This window comes from Ctenopharyngodon idella, chromosome 23 (genome assembly GCF_019924925.1).
Source record: "Ctenopharyngodon idella isolate HZGC_01 chromosome 23, HZGC01, whole genome shotgun sequence".
In the NCBI taxonomy this organism is placed as follows: Eukaryota; Metazoa; Chordata; class Actinopteri; order Cypriniformes; family Xenocyprididae; genus Ctenopharyngodon; species Ctenopharyngodon idella.
The window spans coordinates 891,904-916,854 of NC_067242.1; the positions used below are offsets into that span (position 1 = coordinate 891,904).

The 24,951-nt window shown below is 37.2% G+C and overlaps 2 protein-coding genes and 1 long non-coding RNA gene across 4 annotated transcripts in view; 2 read left to right on the plus strand and 1 right to left on the minus strand.

Moving 5' to 3' along the window:
* The window catches only part of vopp1b (VOPP1 WW domain binding protein b), a 55,884-nt gene extending 51,412 nt beyond the window's left edge, over positions 1-4,472 (plus strand). For both annotated transcript variants that reach the window (XM_051882911.1, XM_051882913.1), the window contains one exon: positions 820-4,472. In XM_051882911.1, the coding sequence (XP_051738871.1) occupies positions 820-1,028 (209 nt within the window). In that variant the 3' untranslated portion in view covers positions 1,029-4,472. The remainder of the gene's footprint in view (positions 1-819) is intronic.
* The window catches only part of LOC127506432 (uncharacterized), a 59,903-nt gene extending 51,946 nt beyond the window's left edge, over positions 1-7,957 (plus strand). The window contains exon 2 of the long non-coding RNA XR_007927994.1: positions 6,596-7,957. This is a non-coding gene — a long non-coding RNA (uncharacterized LOC127506432). The remainder of the gene's footprint in view (positions 1-6,595) is intronic.
* Positions 5,693-24,951, minus strand: part of lancl2 (LanC lantibiotic synthetase component C-like 2 (bacterial)) — a 36,497-nt gene continuing 17,238 nt past the window's right edge. Inside the window, exons 6-10 of the mRNA XM_051882900.1 lie at positions 22,854-23,000; positions 16,051-16,233; positions 13,253-13,429; positions 10,232-10,304; positions 5,693-6,364 (exon numbers count right to left, since the gene is read on the minus strand). Coding sequence (XP_051738860.1) covers positions 6,288-6,364; positions 10,232-10,304; positions 13,253-13,429; positions 16,051-16,233; positions 22,854-23,000 — 657 coding nt within the window. The 3' untranslated portion in view covers positions 5,693-6,287. The remainder of the gene's footprint in view (positions 6,365-10,231; positions 10,305-13,252; positions 13,430-16,050; positions 16,234-22,853; positions 23,001-24,951) is intronic.

Sequence of the window (24,951 nt, forward strand, 5' to 3'; positions counted from 1 at the left end):
CTGAAAACATCTATATGCCAATATTCAGTTACAGTCATAGCGCCACCTTCTGGCAACAGGAAATGGCATGCTTTACACTGTAATTCACTCCCAGAAACATATTTAAATATGCCATGAAGTACCAAACATACTAGAAACACGTTAAATCATGCAACACTAATGCTAATGTATGCGATTAACGCCACGAAACAGGAAGTTGCTGTAACTCAGGATCTGCCTCAAACTTCACATGTGTGATAATAGTCCTGGTCTGAACACATCTACATGGCAATATTCAGTTATAGTCAAAGCGCCTCCTGCTGGCAGCAGGAAGTGTGGCACGTCAAAATGACTTTGCCGTATTTCTCCTATATTTACCCACTTAAATGCATGTTGCTGTTAACTCTTCTCCAGGTGGCGGTGGCCTGGGTGTGAGGGCCCTTTCAATGCTGCCTGCAGCTTTAATAGATTATGAACTTACGTTTAACAGTTTTGAAAAGTTTTGGTGGTGTTTGTGCCTGACGTGAGAAAAGAATTCATGTCATTTGAAAGATGTCGTCACTGAATGCATTTTGTGCCAAAGCAATGAGAAATGATCCACAGTTTAGCTCATAGACTGATGTTTTGAAATTTTTTTGAAAAAGTGACCTAAGTATTAAGAAATGGGTCCTAGCAATTGTAAAAACTGTAAGAATAGAATTAATTATCACACAGTATGAGGGCAGCTTTGAAAAGTACTTTTATATCAGAAACGGTCTACCACTGTTCCAGTAACAGCATGTTGACATTTTATAGCACTAATAAACCTTGACATGAATTCATTCCATGTTTCTCCAACAGTCTCCCAACAACCGGGCATACAAGGCTACACTGACCCCTGCGGCGCCATGACAACGACCCTGGCCCCTGCCTACCCCGGTCAGACCGCTCCAGCACACATGGTGAGCTCGTACCCTCCGCCGCCCTCCTACTGCAATCACCCGCCGCCCTCGTACGAGCAGGTCTTCAAGAGCGCAGAGAAGAAGATCCACAGCGAACCATCACAGTGAGCATAAAACGCCCCAAAGCCTTGAAGAGGGTCTCGAGAAACGGTTCTTTTTATTTGCTTGTTTTCAGGACGGCTCTTTCTTGCCTGTTCCCTGTTGTATTGATTGATAGGAGCGCTACGGAGGGGCAACAAAGAGAACGCGTCCTGATGGGATGTGGGATTTCAAACGAAAGAAGAAATGGACTTCTCTACCTGACAGAGCTTTGAAGAACCTGTCAGGATGTGAAGATTTCTTTGAAAAGTGTGTATTCTGCGAGAGGTCGTGTTGGGCTGAAGCGGACCTTGGTCACAACGATCCGAGGTGGAAGCGACCCTTGACCTACAGGAGAACAGGTGCTCCCAAATCAGCCATGGAAACCAACACATGACAACAACCCCGTCGCCCAACCTTACTTAAGAGCCCAAAAAGCAGGGAGTCGCGTACTGTAGACATTGATTCATGCGGTTTAGTCTAGCAGGAAACTGCTTTGTTCCAATCTAAATGGTTTAATGGGTCAAGAAACTCTTTTATGGGTAGAAATTTGAAATAGATGATGAACTCACATGGAGTGAGTCTATTGAAGCCATGTTAACCGTTCACAGAGGGCGAAAGGGAAATCTGTTCACATCTTTTCTGCTTCATTACACCCATAGTGCCCTGTTTTTGTGGATGGGCTGGGAAATTGCAAAGGCTCATTTTAGGTTAAATGTCTCGTTTTGTTAGAGAGAGTTCACTGGCCCTCTGTGAGATACTCGTCAGTTTATCTGTGCAGATTAATTATTGTCATTGAAATATGTGCAGATGAACGATAAGGCTTTACCCCAATGAGAAATATATATGAAGTTTATAGTATTATTTGGAGGGAGTGATGCTTGAAGACAGCTCTGGTCAGGATCAGTCTAATTAGTTCTAAACCTCTTCATTAGCTTGTAAAGGGATAAAATGTGAGGCAAAAGCCACGTTTCCACCGCAGGAACTTTCCCCAGGAACTAGGGACTTTGGGGGTGGTACTCGGTGTGTTTCGACCACAGGGACCAGGATCCGAATGAAGTTCTGCGTAAAAATTTCCCACTCAGAAAGTCCCTGCTCACGAGGTAGTTCTTTTTCAAAGTTCAGGAACTTTTGGGGGTGGGACTTGGGCACTGAACATGCTGATTGGTTGACTCCACGCAGCATTTTATTTCAACCACCATTTTTAAAAGTCTGTTGCGGTGTGTGCAGTAAGAGTTGTTTGCTGTTAAAATCAACAATGGAGATTAAAAATATGACCGATGGACCGACGACGAGGTTCAGGCTTTATTAAGCTTATATGCGGAGGACGAAATCTAGCGGGTACTTGAAAGTCGCGCGCAGTCCTACGTCACCAGACTAATCTTCACGGTACTTTAGACTGCGATGGAAACGCAGACAGCAACAGGTCTGCGGGAAAAAAGTTCCTGGGACAAATTTCGGTGGAAACGAGGCTAAACAGCCACATTTGCAATGATGACAGTACTTTTTCATGCATATAGCAGACACTATATTTAAAGTGACAAAAGCAATTCTTCAAGGAGCCAACAATATTTGTAATATACAATGTTGGGTTTATTTGACAACTGTTTATAGGACATGTTTTGTTTTCAAATAGTTATTTCACATGCAGATGGGTGAATCTCTTGAAAATTGTCAAGAAATGTCTGTCACATTTAAACCCTAAATTAAATTACATCAAATTAAAAATAAGAAATTATAATTTGCATGAATAAAATGAAGCCTTGACCATTAAGGAACCTTTTGTTGTTGCTGTTGTTGATGGCAATTAACCTTAAAATAGTACATTAACCCTCTGGTGCTCTTCGGTCATTTTCAAAAAATATTTACTTTTTTTTTTTATTACTATATGGTAATGGTACAAAACTTGGTAAAGGTTAAATGGTCCTGAAAACAAATAGTCACACTTGTATTGTTTACAGTCAAAAATGAGCGCATTGGAAATAGAATGAGAGATGAATTTCATCCAGTGGAAGCGTTTGGTACTGCGCCCAAACAAATTCTTACTGAAAGCTCATTTTTTGAAATATCAACCTCAAATTTAAAGTGAAACTCACAGTTTTAGAGTAAAACAAGTTTTGGAATATATATATTTCATATAAAATTTAAAAATAGTGTTTTTATGCATTTGTCACAATAAACGTAAATTTCTATAACTTTTTTGTTTCATTTTTTAACTTTGAAGTTTGGTCTCTTTTTAAAGAAGACTTAAAAGCATTCAAGATTTACAACAGTTTAAGTCTAAAATTTAATTTTCAGGTCTATACTCAAAAAGTGATTAACAAGTAATAAATGGATAATAACTATTCCATAAATATAATGTAGCACCATAAAATCCCCTAAAAATATTAAACAAAAAACATTATTGAACTTAAATATAGTACATTAATTTCATTTCAAAACAAATGGTCATTTTTGACCACCACGTGAGCAGCACCAGAGGGTAATAATAATTTGAGGGAATCTGGTTATCAAAATGTAACGTCAATATACAATTTCCCCATTTTCTTAATGTTTTGGTGAAATATGACCCAGACATGTTCTTCATAAGATTCACCCACATATACTAAACTGCTGATCATTATTTGAAAAAGTATATCAAATTTCGAAGGCCATTTCTGGAAGCCTAAAAATGAAATGTCAATGTGGTCCTGCTGTCTCTAATATTAACTCAACATGTGATTTATTAAGAACAGAGCATATGTGGAAAAAAACAACCTGACTGTAAAGTTGCATATTTTGCATATTGGATTCTTATGATTAATATTTTCAATGCTGGCTGGTTTATATTCTTGATGTTGTGACCGTGAAGGGAATGTGCGTTTGAGATCAGGAATGTGAATGTTATGGCATCACTCACATTTATACAAGAATGACCACAGGTTGGTCTTTTGATCTGAACATGCAAAATACATAAACTGCATTATTTAGCCATTTTCTCCCTAATAGTGACTGAAAAACTGCCCATCATCATTAGGTCCTGCTGTATTTCAAGTACATCCAAAAAGTGTTGTTTTTTTTGTAGTTGTGGTTAAATTGTTAATGTTTTATTTTCCATCTGCTTGAAGTTTAACTATGCAAAGGAAGGATGTGTCCATTTGCTAAATGTTTGAGTTTAACTGGTGTTTGGTTTAATTCTCATGAACTCATGATCGAAGAGATGTTTAACTTTCAGCGTTGGTTCGAACACGACACTTTCAGGTGTCAAGGACAGCTGTGAAATTTGATGGTGTCAAACAGTTAATGATTACGCATCTCCAGCGAGCGCTGTGAGCCGTCACTGTGACGCTGATGGCGACCGTTTTCTTTAGTAATTGCACTGTTACCTACACTGTCATTGACACACCAGCAACCATGTCATAGTGAAACCTTTCATTGTTCATGACCTACTATAATAAAGTTCCCCTCTCTTTGAGACTTTTGGTATACCTTTCACATATGCTTGCTGCATTGCTTTATGTGTTTGTGTTTGTTACTTGTTCGTTTATTGGACAGTTGCTGCTAATTTTAGGCTTGGGGCTTTTGTATCCAATTACTGAATAACTAACCACCACAATTTGGATAACATCAAATGATTTCAACTATTAGACTAATTAGACGCGTCTGCTTGGGCCTTTTTGTAGGTTACGCTGAAGGTTTTTGTCAGGAGGGTCTCTAGGCGATACATACCAAATTGTGTGCATATTTGATCCAAGGACTGGGATGTGTTAGAAAAAAATATTTTACATTTTATATGGTTTTATAGATATGGATATACTATAATAAGATTTACATCTTATTACAATTACAGAATTGTCGCAATTACCTTTAATTTCCGTGGCGGAAACAAGCTTCCATAGCTGTCTTTGTGTGCGCCTGAATAATGGTTAGTAACCCTTGAATCTGTCAGAGCGAATGATCATCTGTGACGCACTAAACTTGAGCTGGCGGCGGTCGGTCTCTGCGCCCACTCCACTCAGAGCACTGACGGGAAGGTGGGCACAATTACATTTACATAAACTGCCACACAGTCTGTGACCTTGTGTTACATTACTGGAGGCTTGTTTCATAGTGTATAAAGGTGCACTCAGGCTATGTTGCAATTACGACATTCCAACTTGTAAAACGCATTCAACTTGTAATCTGGGAATTTTCTAAGAGCTCCTACTTGAAACACCTGACCGGTATCATGACAAATCGGGTCCTCCCTCGAAATCGGGTCTCCCTAAACTGACCCAATTTGTCAGTACACTGGTGCAGATTCATTTAGGCATTGATGGTTTTGATATAGAAAGGCATTCCCAGTCCAAGAACTTCATGTGTTGCCATCTGATAATTACGTCATTAACGCAGCCAATGTTCCTTTCAAGGAAAGGCTGTTCACTCGGCGGCCATATTTGCAACACCTCCGGACAGCTATTCCAGACATCCAAGACCAAGTCCTGTCTATCTAAATGGGGGAATCCTGAAATCTCAAACTGCTTGGTGAACTCACAATAAAAATCTGAGATAAATGTGGTTTCTTATGCTCAAATAGCGTAAAAAAAAAAGCTTATTTTTCAGGCTCGTCCAGCCAATGCGCATGTGCAGTCCTAAGCGCGAGTCTGTTGTGATGTTGGATCAAAACCTTACAGACCTTTTCTCCTGTGTTCATTAGAATCAGACATTTTGACAAGTTCAGAAAAAGCCCAATTTATTGTGACATTCATAACACATCTTGCCTGAGGAAACAATATTTACATTCTTTCAGGTATAATGGATTCTTTCTTTCATCAAGACATTGACCGACGGCGACTGGAACGAATCACGGTACATACTTGACAAGCACACTATGTTGACTACTGGATAGGTTTACCTAAAGGCACACAAACACATTCCGACATGAGCACGTGTTTCCATCCTCATGCAAAGACAAACACAACACAGACGCTTTTCACGTGGAGACGAACGAACGAACGCTCCATCGTGCGACAGACAGTCGTATCGAGGCACTGCGATTAACCAACATGCATGCAAACGGTGATGTGCTCTAAGAACTGAATAATATACAAGCTTAAAAAATAATAATAAAAAAAAAACAGCAATACACTGACGAAGACTACAAGCTACGAACTCAAGGTGGCGCTGTTTGAAATTATAGGCTGAAGGTTGGTTTTTTTTGCGTCCATTTTAAAGGGTCCATCCAGGGTGATGTACACATTACTGTACCATCAGATGTGCACTGTAAAAGCATGTAAAGGGAGTAAAAGTCTGTGACTCCAGACGCACAGGTCAAAGTTCAAAAGCAGGGAAGCTGGAACCCTCAGGCTGGACGACATCTGAGAGATAATGGACAGCTCCAGCCATTCCTACAGATGAGACAAAAACAACCTGGTTAGGTGTGATATTCATCAGATTTCATATGCATAAAGTCAGCATAAAACAGAAGTCGTTCTAGTCTTTTCTTCTCTATTGTGCCATATATCAGAGTGAAACGGCTTTGCAAACAAGAACAAATGTAGGGCAGGGCTTGATTTTGTCTGTGGGGAATTGATTGGATGGTTGCGGTTTGCTATTGGTGGATCTCATGCAAGTGACAGGTTGCCCCGCCCTCATCATCAGAGAAGAGAAGAGATGCTGCAAGAGGGAGGAGAAGATATTCTGATTCGAGATTACCAGGAACATGAATTTAAAACAATAATGATGATGTGCAGTGATAAATCATACTGCAATATATGACATTAAAAAAAAATTGGTTTCATGGTGACTTTAACCCTTGTGTGTCATAAAAACGTGTAGCTTGGGAGCACAGACTTAAGTTTGGTCTCATTTTAAAGAACACAGATTATTGTTGAAGTAAAAAAATTTTTTAAAAAGTTTATGAAAATGATTTATGAACATTATTTTATGTAAAATATTTATTGTAAAACACAAACTCTAAAACTGCTAGAAAATCAAAGCCATAAATCTAAACAAGTTGTGTTCCAAATTTGGGGTTGATATCTCACCTTCAGTAAGATTTTGTTTGGGCGCAGTACCAAATTTTCTCCATTAGATGCCAGTGGTTGGATTTGTGATTTGCAGTACAGTAGAGTTTTTCTCTCTCAAATATTACAAGCTATACACACATATAAACCACACTCTGACATCCACACCAACACACCTACACAATTATAGCTGCATAATTTATCAAATTGGCTCTATAATATGCAGAAGCAGAAAACAAGAATAAAGCGAGTATTTGCTTTATAGAAAATTGCACCATTTGGTAGAAAATAATAAAAATGTTCATTTCGAAGCCTTGCCATCAGAATGAAAGCCTGTTAACAAAGAACGTTTTATAGTTAAATGGCCCTGGGATTAAACATTGCAGTTTTAATGGGTTTCAATGGGGACATTTTTGTCATCAAGGTCCTGAGAGGAACAATTTTGTGTTACTAGTGTAAAATAGATTTATTAAAGGAAATGGGGGTGAAATAGTAAAATTCCAATAAAAATACACACCTGTACCAAATTTTATGTAGTTGGCATTAACACAGGCAAAATGATCAAAAAAATTAAACTGAAAAAGACAAAATGTCCATAAGGTCACACAAGGGTTAAGTCCAAATGAATTAGACTAGAATTATAAATACAGAATAACTCCATTCTGCTAATTAATACACAACAATCCTGCACTTCCTGTGTGTGTGAAGGGCTGAGCTGGACAGTGTTCTGCGTGGGAGGTGGAGTCTGACCGCCAACTACAGAGAAAGCAGCGGGAGACTCCGAGCGACCAATCACAGTGTGACTTTTAATGAGACTTGGAGTGCAGGAAGTGGGTTACCATGACAACAGCAAGGTAAAGCAGCGGATAGATCACTATAGATGCCAACTCACTGAGGCTGGCGGAGGATATGGACTCAAGCAGAGTTACTTGAATGCCATCAAATTGTGGAAATAAATGGATTTGGGCTTTCTGATGTGTTTTGCCACATTTTTTTCCGGATAGACAGCAGACAAGAGATTATGAAGAGAGAGGAATCAGGGAATGTTGCAAGCTGGATTAGAACTTGTGTTGCCCGTATGAGCTGAATGTTTCTGGCCTTTTGCCTTGTTTACTAGAGAACAGTTTGAAGAAGCAGGAAATGATGAAGAGAGGCGGTAAAGCAGGACGTTCAACATGGCTTAAATAAATCTTTAATGAATAAATGTTTTTAAAAATGCTTTAAAGTTCTAGCTGCAAGTAGCAAAGAACATTCCGTCTTAATACTTTCATTCATCAATCGTTCAAAAGATTTCTATTTCAAATAAATGTTGTTCTTTTGAACTTTCTATTCATCAAAGAATCCTGAAAAATAAAATATATGACGGTTTCCACAAAAATATGAACTGTTTTCAACATTGATAATAATCAGAAATGTTTCTTAAGCAGCAAATCAATATTACTGGAGTAATGATGCTGAAAATTCAGCTTTGATCACAGGAATAAATTATGTTTTACTATATGGGTCATTCTACAGAACTGGTCAAACTGCTGTCCCACGACCAAAAAACACATTTACAACACATTTAAGTATTCAAATTTTAGATGTTTACTAAGATCCTTCTATTATCTATTGAATCCCACAATAATATTTAAAATATCAGTAAGATTAATATATATAAAATCATTATTTATTGGTACTTTCAATTGAGAGGAGTCAGTCCCGAACCCTAACCCCTACATTTCAACTTGTGAAAATGATATTGAAATAATTTTTTGCAATTGTGTGCAAGTGAAGTTATTTTAACACACTTCTGCATTTCTGATCAGGAAATATTCCTGTCCCTCCCTCTCATAGCCTCTTTCACAGTAGATAGATCCATCATTCTGAGTTAAATGTGTTCAAAAGTCTGAAAATCTGTGTGGAACTTTAAGGAACGTCACTAACAAACACCTTTTTCTGCAATTAAGCAAACTTGTTTGGATGTTATTCCATAAAATTTAGTTTTTTATGTGTGTAAAACTGTTCAGAAGTGTGCTAGCTAACCATGTGCTGATTAGCATCTTTGAGCGGCTCAAAAGTATCTAAAATTGGCACTACCGAAACTTCACCACGTTTCAGCCGTGACTGTTTCGGTAGTGACATCATTGTTTTGGGGACACATAATCGTTTATTTGGGGGAAATAAACTAAATTTTAGTACAGTTATGCAAATCACCAGTGTTTTAATATGTTTTAGTATGTGAGTTAAATCCTGTCATGTGATGTGGTCACTACCAACACATTACTGTCACTACTGAAACTGTGCAGTCACGACCGAAACATGGGATGTTTTGTCAAAAATAAAGTATATTGAATGATCAACTAAGATGTTATTATAGTGTTTGGTTCAATGTTTATTCAAACTAATGAATCCTTCACTGTGAAATCAGTTTGATAAACTTTATGACTTTTACAAAGAAAGATTGGATCCAAAATACAACAAATCTCATAAATTACACTTGAAATATTGTTAAAATTGTAATTGTTATTCATTTACCTGTGAAAACTTAAAAAATAGCAAAATATATATTTCCAAGGTAGATGTAAACAAAATCTTAATAGGTCAATGTGACCCTTCTTATTAAATGATTTATTATTGTGTTTCGGTAGTGACAAATTTGGGAAGAGGAAAAATATTCCAAAACGTTCTGAAAATACAATATGAGAATTAACTGTACAATTACTAGAAATGTGTACATACAAAATCTGTGGAAAAAGTCGTATTTTTTTAAGATGTTTCAACTCTGACTTTGAACCAATTCTGTAGAATGACCCATATATTCTCATAGAAAACAGCTGCTTTAAATTGTAATAATATTTCACTGTGTTTACTGTATTTTGATCAAATAAATGCAGCCTTGGTGAGAATAATAGACCTCAAAACATAAGAAATAATGACCCCAAACTTTTGAACGATATGTATATGAAGACTATGTAATTATACTATATAAACTGTAATAAAAAATAAGCTACACAATAAAAGGACCACAGCGTCTTATTAGCCCACAGAGAATGACAGAAATTATGTCTACTGTAGAAAACAGTACAGTACGTTAAAGATGGACATAATTGGCCTTTGTTAGAGACAAAATAAACCTTGTTAGATCCGAGCTTCAGCACAGATGCTCATTTCATTGATTTACTGTCTGAAGTTGAAATGTATTATGTGAGGAGCTTTTTGAGTACAATCTGAGGATGTTTTATGAGCGAGACATGATCATCAATTTACCTTCAAAAAGGGAATACGGCCGGTCAGGAATGCGGCAGCCGTGTTTTCCGTAGTCGAGACACCATTCAGCAAACTGCAAACAAAAAATACAGACGGGTTATTAGAAAAACACACAAAATAAACAGTTTATAAGAAAACTTTTAAAATAACCTGCCTGAGCAAATCCCTGAAGCCAGTTTCTCATCATCTAAAAACACGAGTGATGAAGGACATGAATCATGGGCAATTTCTGCTTCACCTTTTCATAAAAGCATCAGAAACCCTTTCACTTGAGCCATTCAGTTTTTTTTTTTAGTTATTCACTGTTGCACAAAGGCAATCGAGGCACTTCAGTCACGAAGGGCAGAACGAGAGCTTGTGTCTGGCGGCGCTGGTTAATTTGCTCAGGAAAATGACTGTGAAGGTGAGAGCGATAACATGAGAACAGCCGAGCACATTACGCTTTCATTACAGCAGGTTTGCCAGGCTGGACAATTATCGGCAAGTTGACGGGAAATGGACGGCGATACCAACAATCATCAATCATTCAGAGCGAGCTGCTGATCGAGAGCTGATCTGGGATCAGAAATCCTACTAGTTAATAATGGATAAAATGAGAAGTGAGCTGTAGTAACACTTTAGAATAGACAATATACAGTTTTATAAAGTAAACCATGATATATGTAAGATTTATTTAATGTTTTTTAATTTAATGATTTTTTAAGTCTCTTCTGCTCACCAAGGCTGCAATTATTTAATCAAAAAATACAGTAAAAACAGTAAAACAGTGAAATATTATTATAATGTAAAATATCTGTTCTCTATGCGAATATATAGTAAAGTGTAATTTATTCCTGTGATCAAAGCTGAATTTTCAGCATCATCACTCCAGTCTTCAGTGTCACATGATCCTTCAGAAATCATTCTGATATGATGATCTGATGATCAAGAAACATTTATGATTATTATCAATGTTTGGAACATCATAAATGTCTTTACTATGATTTTGATCAATATAATACGTCCTAGCTGAATAAAATTATTAATTTCCACCAAATTTAATATATATGTATATATATATATATTTATATATATACATGTACACATATTTTGATCAAATAAATGCAGCCTTGGTGAGCAGAAAAGACTTAATATATATATATATATATATATTAAATTAAAAAACATTAAATGAATCTTACTGACTACAAAGTTTTGTGTGTATGTGTGTATATATATACAATGGCAAGAAAAAGTATGTGAACCACTTGCAGAATCTGTGAAAATGTGCAAAATTTTAACAAAATAAGAGATCATACAAAATGCATGTTATTTTTTATTTAGTACTGTCCTGAGTAGGATATTTTACATAAAAGATGTTTACATATAATCCATAAGACAAAAAAATAGCTGAATTTATTAAAATGACCCAGTTCAAAAGTTTGTGAACCATTGATTCTTAATACTGTGTGTGGTTACCTGGATGATCTACGACTGTTTGTTTGTTGTGTGATGGTTGTTCATGAGTCTCTTGTTTGTTCTGAGCAGTTAAACTGAGCTCTGTTCTTCAGGAAAATCCTCCAGCTCCTGCAGATTCTTCAGTTTTCCAGCATCTTTTGCATATTTGAACCCTTTACTGCAGTGACTGAATGATTTTGAGATCCATCTTTCTCACACTGAGGACAATTAAGGGACTCAAACACAACTATTAAACAAGGTTCAAACATTCACTGATGCTCCAGAAGGAAACACGATGCATTAAGAGTCGGGGGGTGAAAACATTTGAACAGGATGAAGAGGTCCAAATTTTTCTTATTTCGCTTGAATATCATTTTTTTCATTTAGTACTGCCCTTCGAAAGCAACAGAAAATACTTGCATGTTTCCCGGAAGACAAATTAAATACAATTTACCTTGATCTTCAAATTCCAAATGTTTTCACCCCCCGACTATTAATGCATCATGTTTTTTTCTGGAGCATCAGTGAATGTTTGAACCTTGTTTAATAGTTGTGTTTGAGTCCCTCAGTTGTCCTCAGTGTGAAAAGACGGATCTCAAAATCATTCAGTCACTGCTGGAAAGGGTTCAAATATGAAAAAAATGCTGGAAAACCGAAGAATCTGCAGGAGCTGGAGGATTTTTCTGAAGAACAGAGCTCAGTTTAACTGCTCAGAACAAACAAGAGACTCATGAACAACCATCACACAACAAACAAACAGTCGTGGATCATCAGGTAACCACACACAGTATTAAGAATCAATGGTTCACAAACTTATGAATGGGGTTATTTTAATAAATTCAGCTATTTGTTTGTCTTGTTGATTATATGTAAACATCTTTTATGTAAAATATCTTACTCAGGACAGTACTAAATAAAAAATAACATGCATTTTTTATTATCTCCCTTATTTTGTTAAAATTCTTAACATTTTCACAGATTCTGCAAGTGGTTCACATACTTTTTCTTGCAACTGTATATATATATAATTTCATACATAGAATATGTTAATTTTCTACAATTTAAATAAGAAATAAAAACTATTTTAATTGAAGAATTCATGTGACCTGACCTGTATCCCTTTTTTTTTTTTTTTTTTTTGCCATTTTTAAGTTTCTTTTTTTTCTGGAATGCTGTTTTGACTTCTTTCTCTTTTTTTTGTATTACACAAAAAATAAGAAATGTATCATCAAATAGTGATTAAAATCATCAGAATGTGATATAATATAAAAAATATCAATACATTTGTAGCAATCTAAGCACAAAACACCATATTTAAACAGATAAACCTGTATATCTAGAGGGACTCATGCAGTGCAGTGGTCATGTGACTGGATTGTTTCCATGACATCAGCTTTAATAATGCGTCTCATTGGCTGTGAGCAGCGTGTGCACAGAGATACAGTGATGAAGCGAGTGTGTGCACAGCTTCACTAACCTATCAGTGCTGCTTCTGTTTTACTGCAGTGAAGAAAACCTTTTGTCAACAGTTTGCCATGTAGGGTTCATCTGTACGGTCACACACACACACACACACACACACACCTTGCAGGCACGATACAGGTACTTCTTGTCCTGTGTGACGTGGTAAAGCGAGAGGAAGGCGTATCCGTTGCCGGCGGTGCCGTGACAGATGCCGTAACCCTTCCTCAGCAGCCCTCTCTGCCAGATCACCTCTCCACACTCCACAGCGTCTCTCAGGTACTTCTCATCCTTAAAGACCTGAAAAACAAAACTACACACTGATCACAGTCCCACAATCAGCAGCTCTCTGCTTCTCTGCTGCAGACCCATTTGATTATGATGACAAATCATACTTATTATGTTTTAATTACAGTAATTACATCATTACAGTCAAATGCAATGATTGCAGGCCTGCAGACTGTGCCTGGTGTGTGTTTACTGTCATAACCCTGAGTGTGTGTTTGTGTGTGTGTGTGTGCACTGCATAATAACAAGCTATTCATGATCAGATTTGGGCAAAATTCAGAACTTTATTCACACTGAATTTAGAAGAAAACTCCAACGATCCAAAGTTTGAAGTCAGTATGATTTTTTTTTCTTTTAAGAAATCAATACTTTTAATTCATCAAGGACACATTAAATTGTTACATTATAATGTTACAACAGATTCTATTTCAATTTCAAATATTGAGTGTGTGTGAATGTGAGAGTGTGTGTGTGTGTTTTTGTGACACTAGGGCTGGGCATCGAATTCGATACTTTTTAGGTACTGACCGAATTGCCTCTATACTATTGAGCATCGAAAAGTGTACCGAATTTCGATACCTCCAAACGGAGCAGGGGAGAGGGGGCGGAGAAATGCTGCCGCTGTCTCGTTGAGCAATGTAATAACGTTGCACTACACTGTTATTTATATCTAAATATATAAAACCATGTGCGTGAGAGAGACCCTGAGTGCGAGAGAGCGAGTGAATCAATGGTTTCACTTTCAGTTTATCTCCGAAAAGGACGGGTGACAGTACCTGCTGTTAATGCGAGCAGCCGGTTCACTACAGTCACTCCAGATACTGTGAACAGAAAAACAGAAGTGCCGCACTGCCTGCACAAACAGTGGGACGCGCAATGTTTTTTAGACTATTTATGGACAGGAACAACACACAGCAGCGTTACATCAGCGTTCGTTCCTCAAGTCTATGGAAACACACGACCGGTTCGTGACGGGCTCTAGTTCGCCTGCACGAGCACATGCTTTGGTTCCAGAACGAACAATTCTGGTGGAAAAGGGGCATCAGCGTCCTCCTGATACTGACACTGTGTGCAAGCATCAACCTCACCCTCAGAGCGGACATTTTGTCTCCTGAAAAAGCATATATATATATATATATATATATATATATATAATGTTTATGATCCACGGGTCAGGCCAAGTAATAAAAAAATAACATTCCAATTAATTGCGGGTGGATGAGTGATAAATCATTAATGTGTTGATTTTAATAAAGACACGGAACTCTCATTTCAGAATGATATATTATATATAATTATATATCCAACAATGATGTAAGGAAACAGTGGCAAAATATAAGTTTGAAGGGAGTAAAGCCTGTGTTTAAAGGCTGTTAAGGAAATGTAATTTAGCCAAATAAGAACTTTAATTTTAAATAAATGTTAATTTATAAGTCTTTGAGTCTGTAAAAAAAAAAAAAAAACGTCAAACTTAAAATATACAACCAAATATTTTTTGAGGTAATGTAATCTTGTTAAAACAAATTTGATCAAATTGGTATCGAAAAAGGTATCGTTCAGGAATCGGTATCGAAGTCAAGGTATCGCTATCGAAAATTTTTGAACGATACCCAGCCCATATCAGGACACAAATTCGTATAATGACATGGGTATGACATAGGTATTACAAGGAGAGGGTGACTTATGAGGACATTACCCATGTCCCCATTTTTCAAAAGGCTTATAAATCATACAGAATGAGTTTTTTTGAGAAAGTAAAAATGTGATGGGTAGGTTTAGGGGTAGGGGTAGCTTAGGGCGATAGAAAATACAGTTTGTACAGTATAAAAACCATTACGGCTATGGAATGTCCCCACAATTCACAAAAACAAACCTGTGTGTGTGTGTATGTGTGTGTGTGAGAGAGAGAGAGAGTGTGTGTTCATGCAAAAGCAGGTTCCGCCGTCTGTCTTCATTTGTCAGAGCTCTGGTGTAAAAGTTGCTGGAAGAAAAATTCACTTTCCAAATATAACACAAGCTCAATTTTCCCTTTCATCCCTTAGGCGACTCAGAGATAAAGAGACAGACCAACACATACACACACAGAGAGAGAGAGAGAGAGAGAGAGAGAGAGAGAGAGAGAGAAAGAACCAATATGTTCAAGCTACAGGGATGGAGGAAGAAATATCAACTCATTAAAACTGCAGTAAAAAAGTCTTTCTCAACATCTTTTTCAGACTCTATACATTTAATTATGCGACAAAAAACAAGTCAAACTTTTAATACATTAGATGGTAATGGTTTAACATTTTAAATATCACTATGAAGCCAGTTTCATTGATAAAAATAGGGTTATTGTGGTTAAAAAAGTGGCCACTAGATGTCACTGTTGGCTGCTGTGTGTTGAGAGAGAAAAAACTAAAGAACTAAGAAACTCAAATGACTTTAAAGAACATGACCTTAAGAATGAAAGACAGATGGATGAGAGGCTGACGGATGCTTATCTGATTTGAATGACAGATGTCTCCCTCTCCACAGAGAGAATGAGCCGCTCATTTCCATATCAGACAGTAATGTAAGAATATATTGGCAGAATGAATGTATTTTCTTATATTCTTGTGCATTGAGACGATGATTGTGTGTTTGTGACTCACTTTATGAGCCATGATGAGCATATGCACGACTCCAGGAGCTCCATGACACCAGTGCACCAGCCTGTCCGTCTCGTTGCTGAGGGATGATGGGTAATTGCCGGACCGGAACTTCTTGTGCCGCAGGTAATCGACACTGGGCCGGACGAGCTCGTTCAGAACGTCCTGGTTTACTTTAGCACTCGGCTGTGAAGAAAGAGAAATTGTTTTTAACTCTTCATTTCTAAAACGATTTAAGAATTTAATAAATTACATACAAAGACTTTATTTCACTGATTTTTGGATTAAAATTATTTTTTGTATTTGACCATGTAAAAACCCTCATTCACAGTTCTTGCCAAAAACACCAGCATTTCTGCAGGTTTAGAGCTTGTGTGATGTGAAAGTGCCCTTTAAACCCACAGCTAGTTTGTGGGTCTGTGGCTGATATCACACGTGTTTGGTCCTCGTGCAGCGCCACAGTTTGCTTATTTAGTTTCAGCCAATTAAACAAACCAAACAAATGCAGCATCACGCCTACACATATATTTACATACTTTTGTTTGAGAGCAGCAGAGCTGGACCGCTGTAATACTGGCGTCACCACGCACATTCATGTTACCTTGCCGACCGCGAGCACGCCACAGCCAATCAGCTCGCTGTAACACTCAATTCTGAGTCTGGGACTGAAGAAGAGCTCATTACTAGTCTTTATGTTGCTGTTATATCATTATCAGTGTTACCTGCTAACCAGCTGTTCAGACAGACACCCAAATCAAACTAGCTTAGTTACTTGTGTTATTACCACCAGTAACGTCTTTAGAATCATGTTACATTTTAAAGTATATTACCAAAGCTATATGATGTGAAAATAAACTAAAACCCTAAAACTAAAAGCACAAAGAATGAAAAACATTTTGTTTACAAGCTACCAGCTCAATGCACTGGCTTAGCTTCTGATTAACCTGCTAGCTTAGCTTATATGCAAATGATTAATCATACTGATCAACATACTAGCTTAGCATTGTGCTAGCTTAGCTTATACCTTATGCAAAAACATTTAATCAAACTGTTCAACATACTAGCTTAGCATTGGTTGATTGGTTGATTGAATAGCAAATCAACCTGCTAGCTTAGCTTATATGCAAATGTTTAGTCATACTGTTCAACATACTAGCTTAGCATTTTGCTATCCGATTAACCTGTTAGTTTAGCTTATATGCAAATGTTTAATCATACCATTCAACGTACTAACTTAGCATTCTGCTAGCTTAGCTTATACCCTATGAAAAAATGTAAAATCATACCGTTCAACATACTAGCTTTACATTCTGCTATCTAATTAACCTGGTGGATTAGCTTATATGCAAATGATTAATCATAACATTCAACGTACTAGCTTAGCATTCTGGAAGCTTTGCTTATATCCTATGCAAAAACATTTAGGTTAATCATACCATTTAACATACTAGCTTAGCATTCTGCTATCCGAATTAACCCGCTAGCTTAGCTTATATGCAAATGTTTATTCATACCATTCAACGTACTAGCTTAGCATTCTGCTATCCAATTAACCTGCTAGCTTATATGCAAATGTTTAATCATACCATTTAACATATTAGATTAGCATTCTGTTATCTGATCAACCTGCTAGCTTAGCTTATATGCAAATGTTTAATCATACTGTTCAACATACTAGCTTAGCATTCTGCTATCCGATTAACCTGCTAGCTTAGCTTATATGCAAATGTTTAATCATACCATTTAACATACTAGCTTAGCATTCAGCTATCCGAATTAATCTGCTAGCTTAGCTTATACCCTATGCAAAAACATTTAATCATACCGTTCAACATACTAGCTTAGCATTCTGTTATCTGATTAACCTGTAAACTTATCTTATATGCAAATGATTAATCATAGCATTCAACGTACTAGCTTAGCATTCTGCTAGCTTAATTTATACTAAAATACATTTTTGCATATTTTTGCATATACTATATGCAAAAATGTTTAATCATACTGCTCAACAAAGGTATTTCCATCTTCTTTTTACCCCTAAGCTAAGAACTTGTGAGTATATCGGGATCTTTAGCACCAGTCACATTTTCTTCAGTAGATGTAAAAGGTTTTTATTATTCATCAGTTTAGACAGCCTAACACTGCGTTTTGCTGGGAGACTAAAATGTTCCTTCTTCCAGTGCAGGGGAAGAGACAGAGAGGACGGGCAAAGAGGAATGAGAGATGCCTTCCTCTTCACTCATTTGTTCCTTCTGCCAACACAAAAAGAATATTCTCTCACTGCACCAAAACAAACCTTCTCCTCAGAAACTGCTCCATTATTCATATACAGTACGGTGTATAGCGGCGTATGTTACTGCTCTATGTTGAACGTAAGCACTGAGCTAGTTATAACCTGAACTCTGTTACCTCAAATTACATCACAATCCTCCCGGGTTCGATTCTAAACAGCCAGCTGTCATTCAGAAACCACAGTGCTACATCTCTGTTAGCGCCGCTGTCATGAAGCAGAGCAGATCATTTACTACCGGTGCGTTCGCTCTCCCATGTGCCTTTATTACATGGGATGAAAAATGAAGCATTTTAGTGCTTCTCGCCTCCGCTTTTCACTGTAAAGCATGGAAATGGTCCATAAAGATGTAGTTTACATTGGAGCCGGCTGTGTATGGGGTCTTATAGGGCTCCAGGGAAACCCATTAGAGGAGGCGGCAATGGAAGGAGAAAAGATGTAAGCTGATGCTGCGAGACATGATGTTGCATCCTGGGATGCTCAGTCAAGTGGGTCCAAACATTTCAATATCTATGCGTTTGCTCTGGAATGGCTTAAAATGGTGATTTTTTTTTTTCAGTCAAACGAACCATGACCATAACACTGATATTAGAATTCTATACTATTTTGCCTAAATCAATTTAAAATAAAAAACTACACTCTAAAAAATGCTGGATTAAAAATAACCCAAGTTGGGTTGAAAATGGACAAACCCAGCGGTTGGGTTAAATGTTTGCCCAATATGCTGGGTAGATTTATTTAACTCAACTATTGATTAAAAATGACTATATGTCTTGCCTAAAATGAACCCAAAATAGGTTGAAAATTAAAAATCAGACACATAATTACTAGAGGCAACAATAATAATCAAAAGGTGAACAATTATTAATAAACGTTTGTTTAATTATCATTGACCTTATTAATAAATGTTAATTTCCAACATATGTTGTTGAATGTTTCTGAAAGAGTCTCTTCTGCTCACCAAAGCTGCATTTATTTGATCAAAAATACAGTAAAAACAGTGAAATATTATTCCAATGTAAATCAGCTGTTTTCTATGTGAATATATAGTAAAGTGTAATTTATTCCTGTGATCAAAGCTGAATTTTCAGCATCATTACTCCAGTCTTCAGTGTCACATGATCCTTCAGAAATCATTCTAATATGATTCTAATAAGAAACATTTATAATTATTATCAATGTTGAAATTAGAGATCGACCGATATATCGATTTATCGATATTTAAGCATTTTACCATAATCCGATATCGGTTTTGTATCGGATTTACTGATAAATGCCGCCATCTTGTGGGTGTTTTGAGAATTGCACACAGGATCGCCATTACAGCGCATCTGAGGGGAGACGAGACAACGGCATGCACATGTTTGCTGGTTTGCTGTAATTAGTAAACTTTATTTAACATAACAGCCATTAATGCACAAATTAGTGTGTTACATAAATGCCTGAAATGTCGCTAGTTTCTGCAGTGTATGTAGTTTAATGTATGTAGTGTATGCAGTTTATGTAGCTATTTCTTAGAGACAAGCTCACAGAGTCACGTAAGATAATCCGTCATGTCCTGTCCCAATAAAGATGTAACTTTGCATGAATTAAATAATACAGCCATGAATGAGCACATATTGGAAATAAAAGCACTGAATTTAATTCTCTCTTTGTTGTCTATGCTCATCATTAGTCTCGTGAAGTCGTCTGCATTTTGCTGTTCACTCAGCAGGTTGATGCTCAGGATACACTTCACGGCCATCGCAACTTTTAACAAGATTCACTTGTTTAAAACACCGTAATTATATAAACATTTACTATATAACCATTAATTTGCTAATAAACATCCAAGTAAACACAACTCTATGGAAATTAATTATTTATTATCTCCGCGAGCGATCGCAATTTGAGTATAGTTCTGTGTAAATGCATAGATAAACAGTGCTTTGTCAGAAGATATTTCATAATCTAGAACGACAAAAACATTATTAATAATTCTGATATAACACACCAGTTGAGAAATGCAATAAAATATGATGTTTTGTTTGTTATATTCCAATATTCCAGAGAATATTATTCACTTATTTAACATTATCGAGCGAATTATTCTTCACTCTTTAGCCTATTAAACAACTTCTAAATCTACTAAAACTGTAGTTTAAAATGAAGTATTACATTTCTGCAAAGTTGATATGGCTCCTGTCTTTAATTTATTTTCTCCATTTGAAAATATTAGACATTCTACATTTATTTTGCATACTGTTAACATTAGTGTTGCTGCTGAAGCTTTTTATGAATACAATTATTTTTGTAATATGAAGATTAAAATTAACATGAAAGACTACTAATTTTCAACAAAAACAGTTTAGTAACAGTGCACTTTTTTATTTTTTAACTTTCAGACCTCTATTTATTGGTGTATAAATAAGATTTGTTTTGTTTTCTATGCAAAGAGGGAGTGATTTTTATAAATAAAATGGTTTGTTCAGTTCAGTGGTGTTGTAATCGTGTCAAAAACAGAAGTATAACAGTAAATAATTATCGGTTCTGCATATCGGTTATCGGGCACATAAACACACAAATTATCGGTATCGGTTCTAAAAAAATCAATATCAGTCGATCACTAGTTGAAATCAGATTTTTGTGGAAACAGTCATACATTTTATTTTTCAGTATTCTTTGATGAATAGAAAGTTCAAAAGAACAGCATTTATTTAAGACAGAAATCATCATAAATGTCTTTAATGTTACTTCTGATCATTTAATGAGTCCTTGATGAATAAAAGTTTTTTCAGTCCCTGCTGAAAGCTTGACTCTTTGCTCGGGGTTTCATTTCATTACAGATCTGCATCTTTAAACACTGATGTGATTAAGACTTCACTAAAGCAGTTTGATATTAAAACTTAATTAACTTCAATCAAGCGGTGTTATCTGTCTCAGAGGGCAGAAGTGATGACTCTGCATTAAAAACGTTCACTGATACATTTAAATGCCGGGCAATCGACCTCGTCGTCACTCATTTTGTTTACAGATCAACATCTTAAAGTTCAGGATGAATTATTCATCACCTCTGCGGACCTCTAATCAATCTTACAGTTGACTGCTGTTAAATTTAGCTAGTATAAGAAAGACTATAAGAATAGGCAGATATTTTAAAGGAACGAAAACCTCCGACTGTAGTCGGTTATGCTTGAATAGATGATTAAACATTGTGTCTATCCAATTTAATTGGAAATGTGACAGAAAATGCTCCCTGGTGGAAAAGCGAAGTGGCTGAGAAAAACAAAACATTTGTGTGCACTGTAATCCACAGCTGCACAATCAGCTACTCTAAAGAAAATAAATTAATGGAACAACGTGTTCAGACAAAAAGACAACATTAGCATGTTTTCCGGAAAGGTCAGATGGTTTGAGCTCTGCATCATTAACAGGTGTGTGTTTGGTTCATGCCTGTCTGTTCTTGTGTGTCAAGGCGCACTGACACATGAACTGTTACAACTGCACTTTAAGGCCGTGACACACCAAGCCGACGTCAAAGAACTGGTGACGACGAAAGCCAACTGTGTTGTCACCTCTCGTCGGCTGTGTCTCGGTCAAAAAGCTGCACTTGAACACAATGCAAGGACTAAAGTCGACTGTCGACTAGCACATGCGTCCTGTGACAGTGTGAGAGGAAATAACGGTCTATATCAGCAGGTATCAATAGTCTATATTGCTCATTAAAAAAGGGAAATCAGAGTTCTCTCTCTCACTGATGGCCCAACACCGATTCAACACGCTGAATCAGGTGAACTCCTGCCGACGTGAGTCCGACTAGTGGCGACGTGTGGAACACACTGCAAAAACTAGCCTGACCCTATTTATTTATTTATTTATACAATAGTTCTTTCTGGTTCTTGAATCTGAGATATTCTTCCAGTATCAGCACTGGAACCATTTCACTGTTTGTATCACTCCGTTTGCGGCGACTGTCATGGTGGTCGAGCAAATCCACTATATTTTTTAAAAATACTACTGCTGTTGTGTCATGAATTGTAGTTTTAAGAGTTTTTTAGGTGAGAATGTAGTTTTTTAGACTTCAAATATGTGACTCATATTTAATCATAGCACATATTTTACAATTTGTTTTGAAGCTTTCTCAGATGCGAGCTCCAGGCTGTCAGCGGTCGTTCAGTGCTCGTGTACCCGCTGAGAACAGCTTCATCTCGGCCAGTGCTTCAGGAATTTGCCGCTGCCTCTTATGTAGATAGTGGAAATGAGATATAATTCATTTGGATAAGGGGCGGGACATTTCCAAAACACAAGCGCTTGAGCTCCAGCTGACCAATCAGAGCACATTGTGCTTTTCAGAAGGAGGGGCTTCATAGAGACAGGAACTAAACAGAGCGTTACTGACAGACTGGGAAGAGAGGAGCTGAACAATGGAGAATATGAGGAAAATAATCAACATTCAAGCAGGAAAACCTGCTCTAATAGAGAATCAAGACTGTGCAAAAGGGCATTAAATCACACGCACAGTCAGCGTCTCTCTTACCTGCATGAGCATGTAGTAAATGCCTGCCAGACCGTGAGCGGCGCCTACATACTGTTTCTTATGCCACTCGTACAGCAGTGGGCATCGCTCGCTTTTCTTCTCCTCTTTAGATAAGTTCTTCCCCGACTCCAAAATAGCTGTCACCACCTTGGAACAACAGAGAGCACAGCGGGATGAGATAACAGTCTTGTTATGGATCAAAGTATCGGTCAATTTCCAGTGATCAGCAGAATTATTCACAGGGGTACAGCAAAGGTAAAAGAACTGATTAAAACACTTTGTCAGCAAATGCAAAGTATCCAAACGACTGCACTGCAGCAATGCCACCGTGAACTGTATCAGAGAACTATTTTTAACTATTTTATTTTACTGTTACTTTTCAGCGAAATACTGTTAACGAACATCCAGACGCTGCTGAGAGTAACGTTTAGATGAATATGTAAATATGTGCTGCACTTTCCTCTCAATAACAACATAAAAACGCAACAAAAACAGCAGTTCAGAAAGCATCTGATCATAGTGGATACGTTTGCACCAGCTCTGCGATTCAATCCAGTCACGTCAGGTTTATTTATACAGCACTTTATACAATAGATTGCTCGCAGACGTCTGACATCGACACTCAACAGAGCAAATGAACCGGAGAATGTTTCCACGTCGAAGAGGGCGGAGCCTCAGAGCCACACCCACTTATTACATCATCGCCACAGACCAATGGTGGTTCGATGGCGATTTTCCGTGAAGTTCACTTTAGCAAACTGTTTCGAACTTCCGAAACAAACACAAAACAAACTTCGTAGTTGCAATAAATGCTTTAAGAATCCATAAAACTGTAGCAGCGGAGGACTATTATTCTATTTACTACCCCTGAATGTAAAAACGAAAAATCAAGCTGAATTCTTGTTAGTTTTGTTTTTTGAAAAAAGATTAATAATGAAAAAGGTGCCATTTTCTCATTTTTCTACTTTCAGTATTAAAGGGGTCCTATAATGTCCCTTTCACAAGATGTAATGTAAGTCTCTGAGAATGTGTCTGTGAAGTTTCAGCTCAAAATACCCCACAGATCATTTATTATAGCTTGTCAAATTTGCCCCTATTTGGGTGTGAGCAAAAACACGCTGTTTTTTGTGTGTCCCTTTAAATGCAAATGAGCTGCTGCTCCCGACCCCCTTTCCAGAAGAGGGCGGAGCTTTAACAGCTCAACAACAACAAAGCTGGAGAATCTCACGCAGCCAAAATGAGGATTGTCAGTAACGGTGTTCAGCCTTACATTGTTCAAACCGGAGTCGACACTGATGGAGAATGATGGAAATCTGGAACCGTGCGTTTGGAGACACTGTGGACACACATCTGTGTTCAAGCACCTTATAAATGTGAATTTTGCATAATAGGTCCCCTTTAAATCACAAAACAAATGAATGAATGATACATGGATTGAAAAATCCCGCAAAGCAAAACAAAATCCCCAAATCAAAAACCCAACATAAAACTACAAAATCTAAAACCCAACAAAACAAATACAAATCACACACACCCACACCCACCCACACACACACACACACACACACACACAAACGTACACTTTAAAAGGTTTGATTGTGTCAAAACCAATTTGAAAAGTATAAATGAAATGAAGTGAAATGAAAAGCTTTATGAATCTCATTCTCTACAGTTCAAAGAGAGAGACCCCATGCACTGCCCACTACTGATGGGATTAGACACTTCCACAGCACACGGGTCTCCTAAGACTCTAGATGGCGGCAGTGAGAGATTAACCCGTAAAAGAGCCGTGTCATCTGGGGAGCGCTGCAGCGACAGATGAACCAAATACATGTGCCTAGTCATAAAGCAGAAGAAGATGGACAAACTAGGAAGTGATAAAGGGAGAAAACTGCAATAGAGAGGATAAATGAAAGCAGTTACAAGTAGTAAAACCTGATTAAAATTGCATTTGAAGTTAATGACGCTGAGGCTATTTCAGGCAATGGAGCAGAATACTGGGCAATGAGCATTCAGCACAAGCTTTAGATTTACCCTGGGATAAGACTGACCTCTGGTCAGCAAAGATGAGGTAGCATCTCTCTTTCTTTCTCTGAAA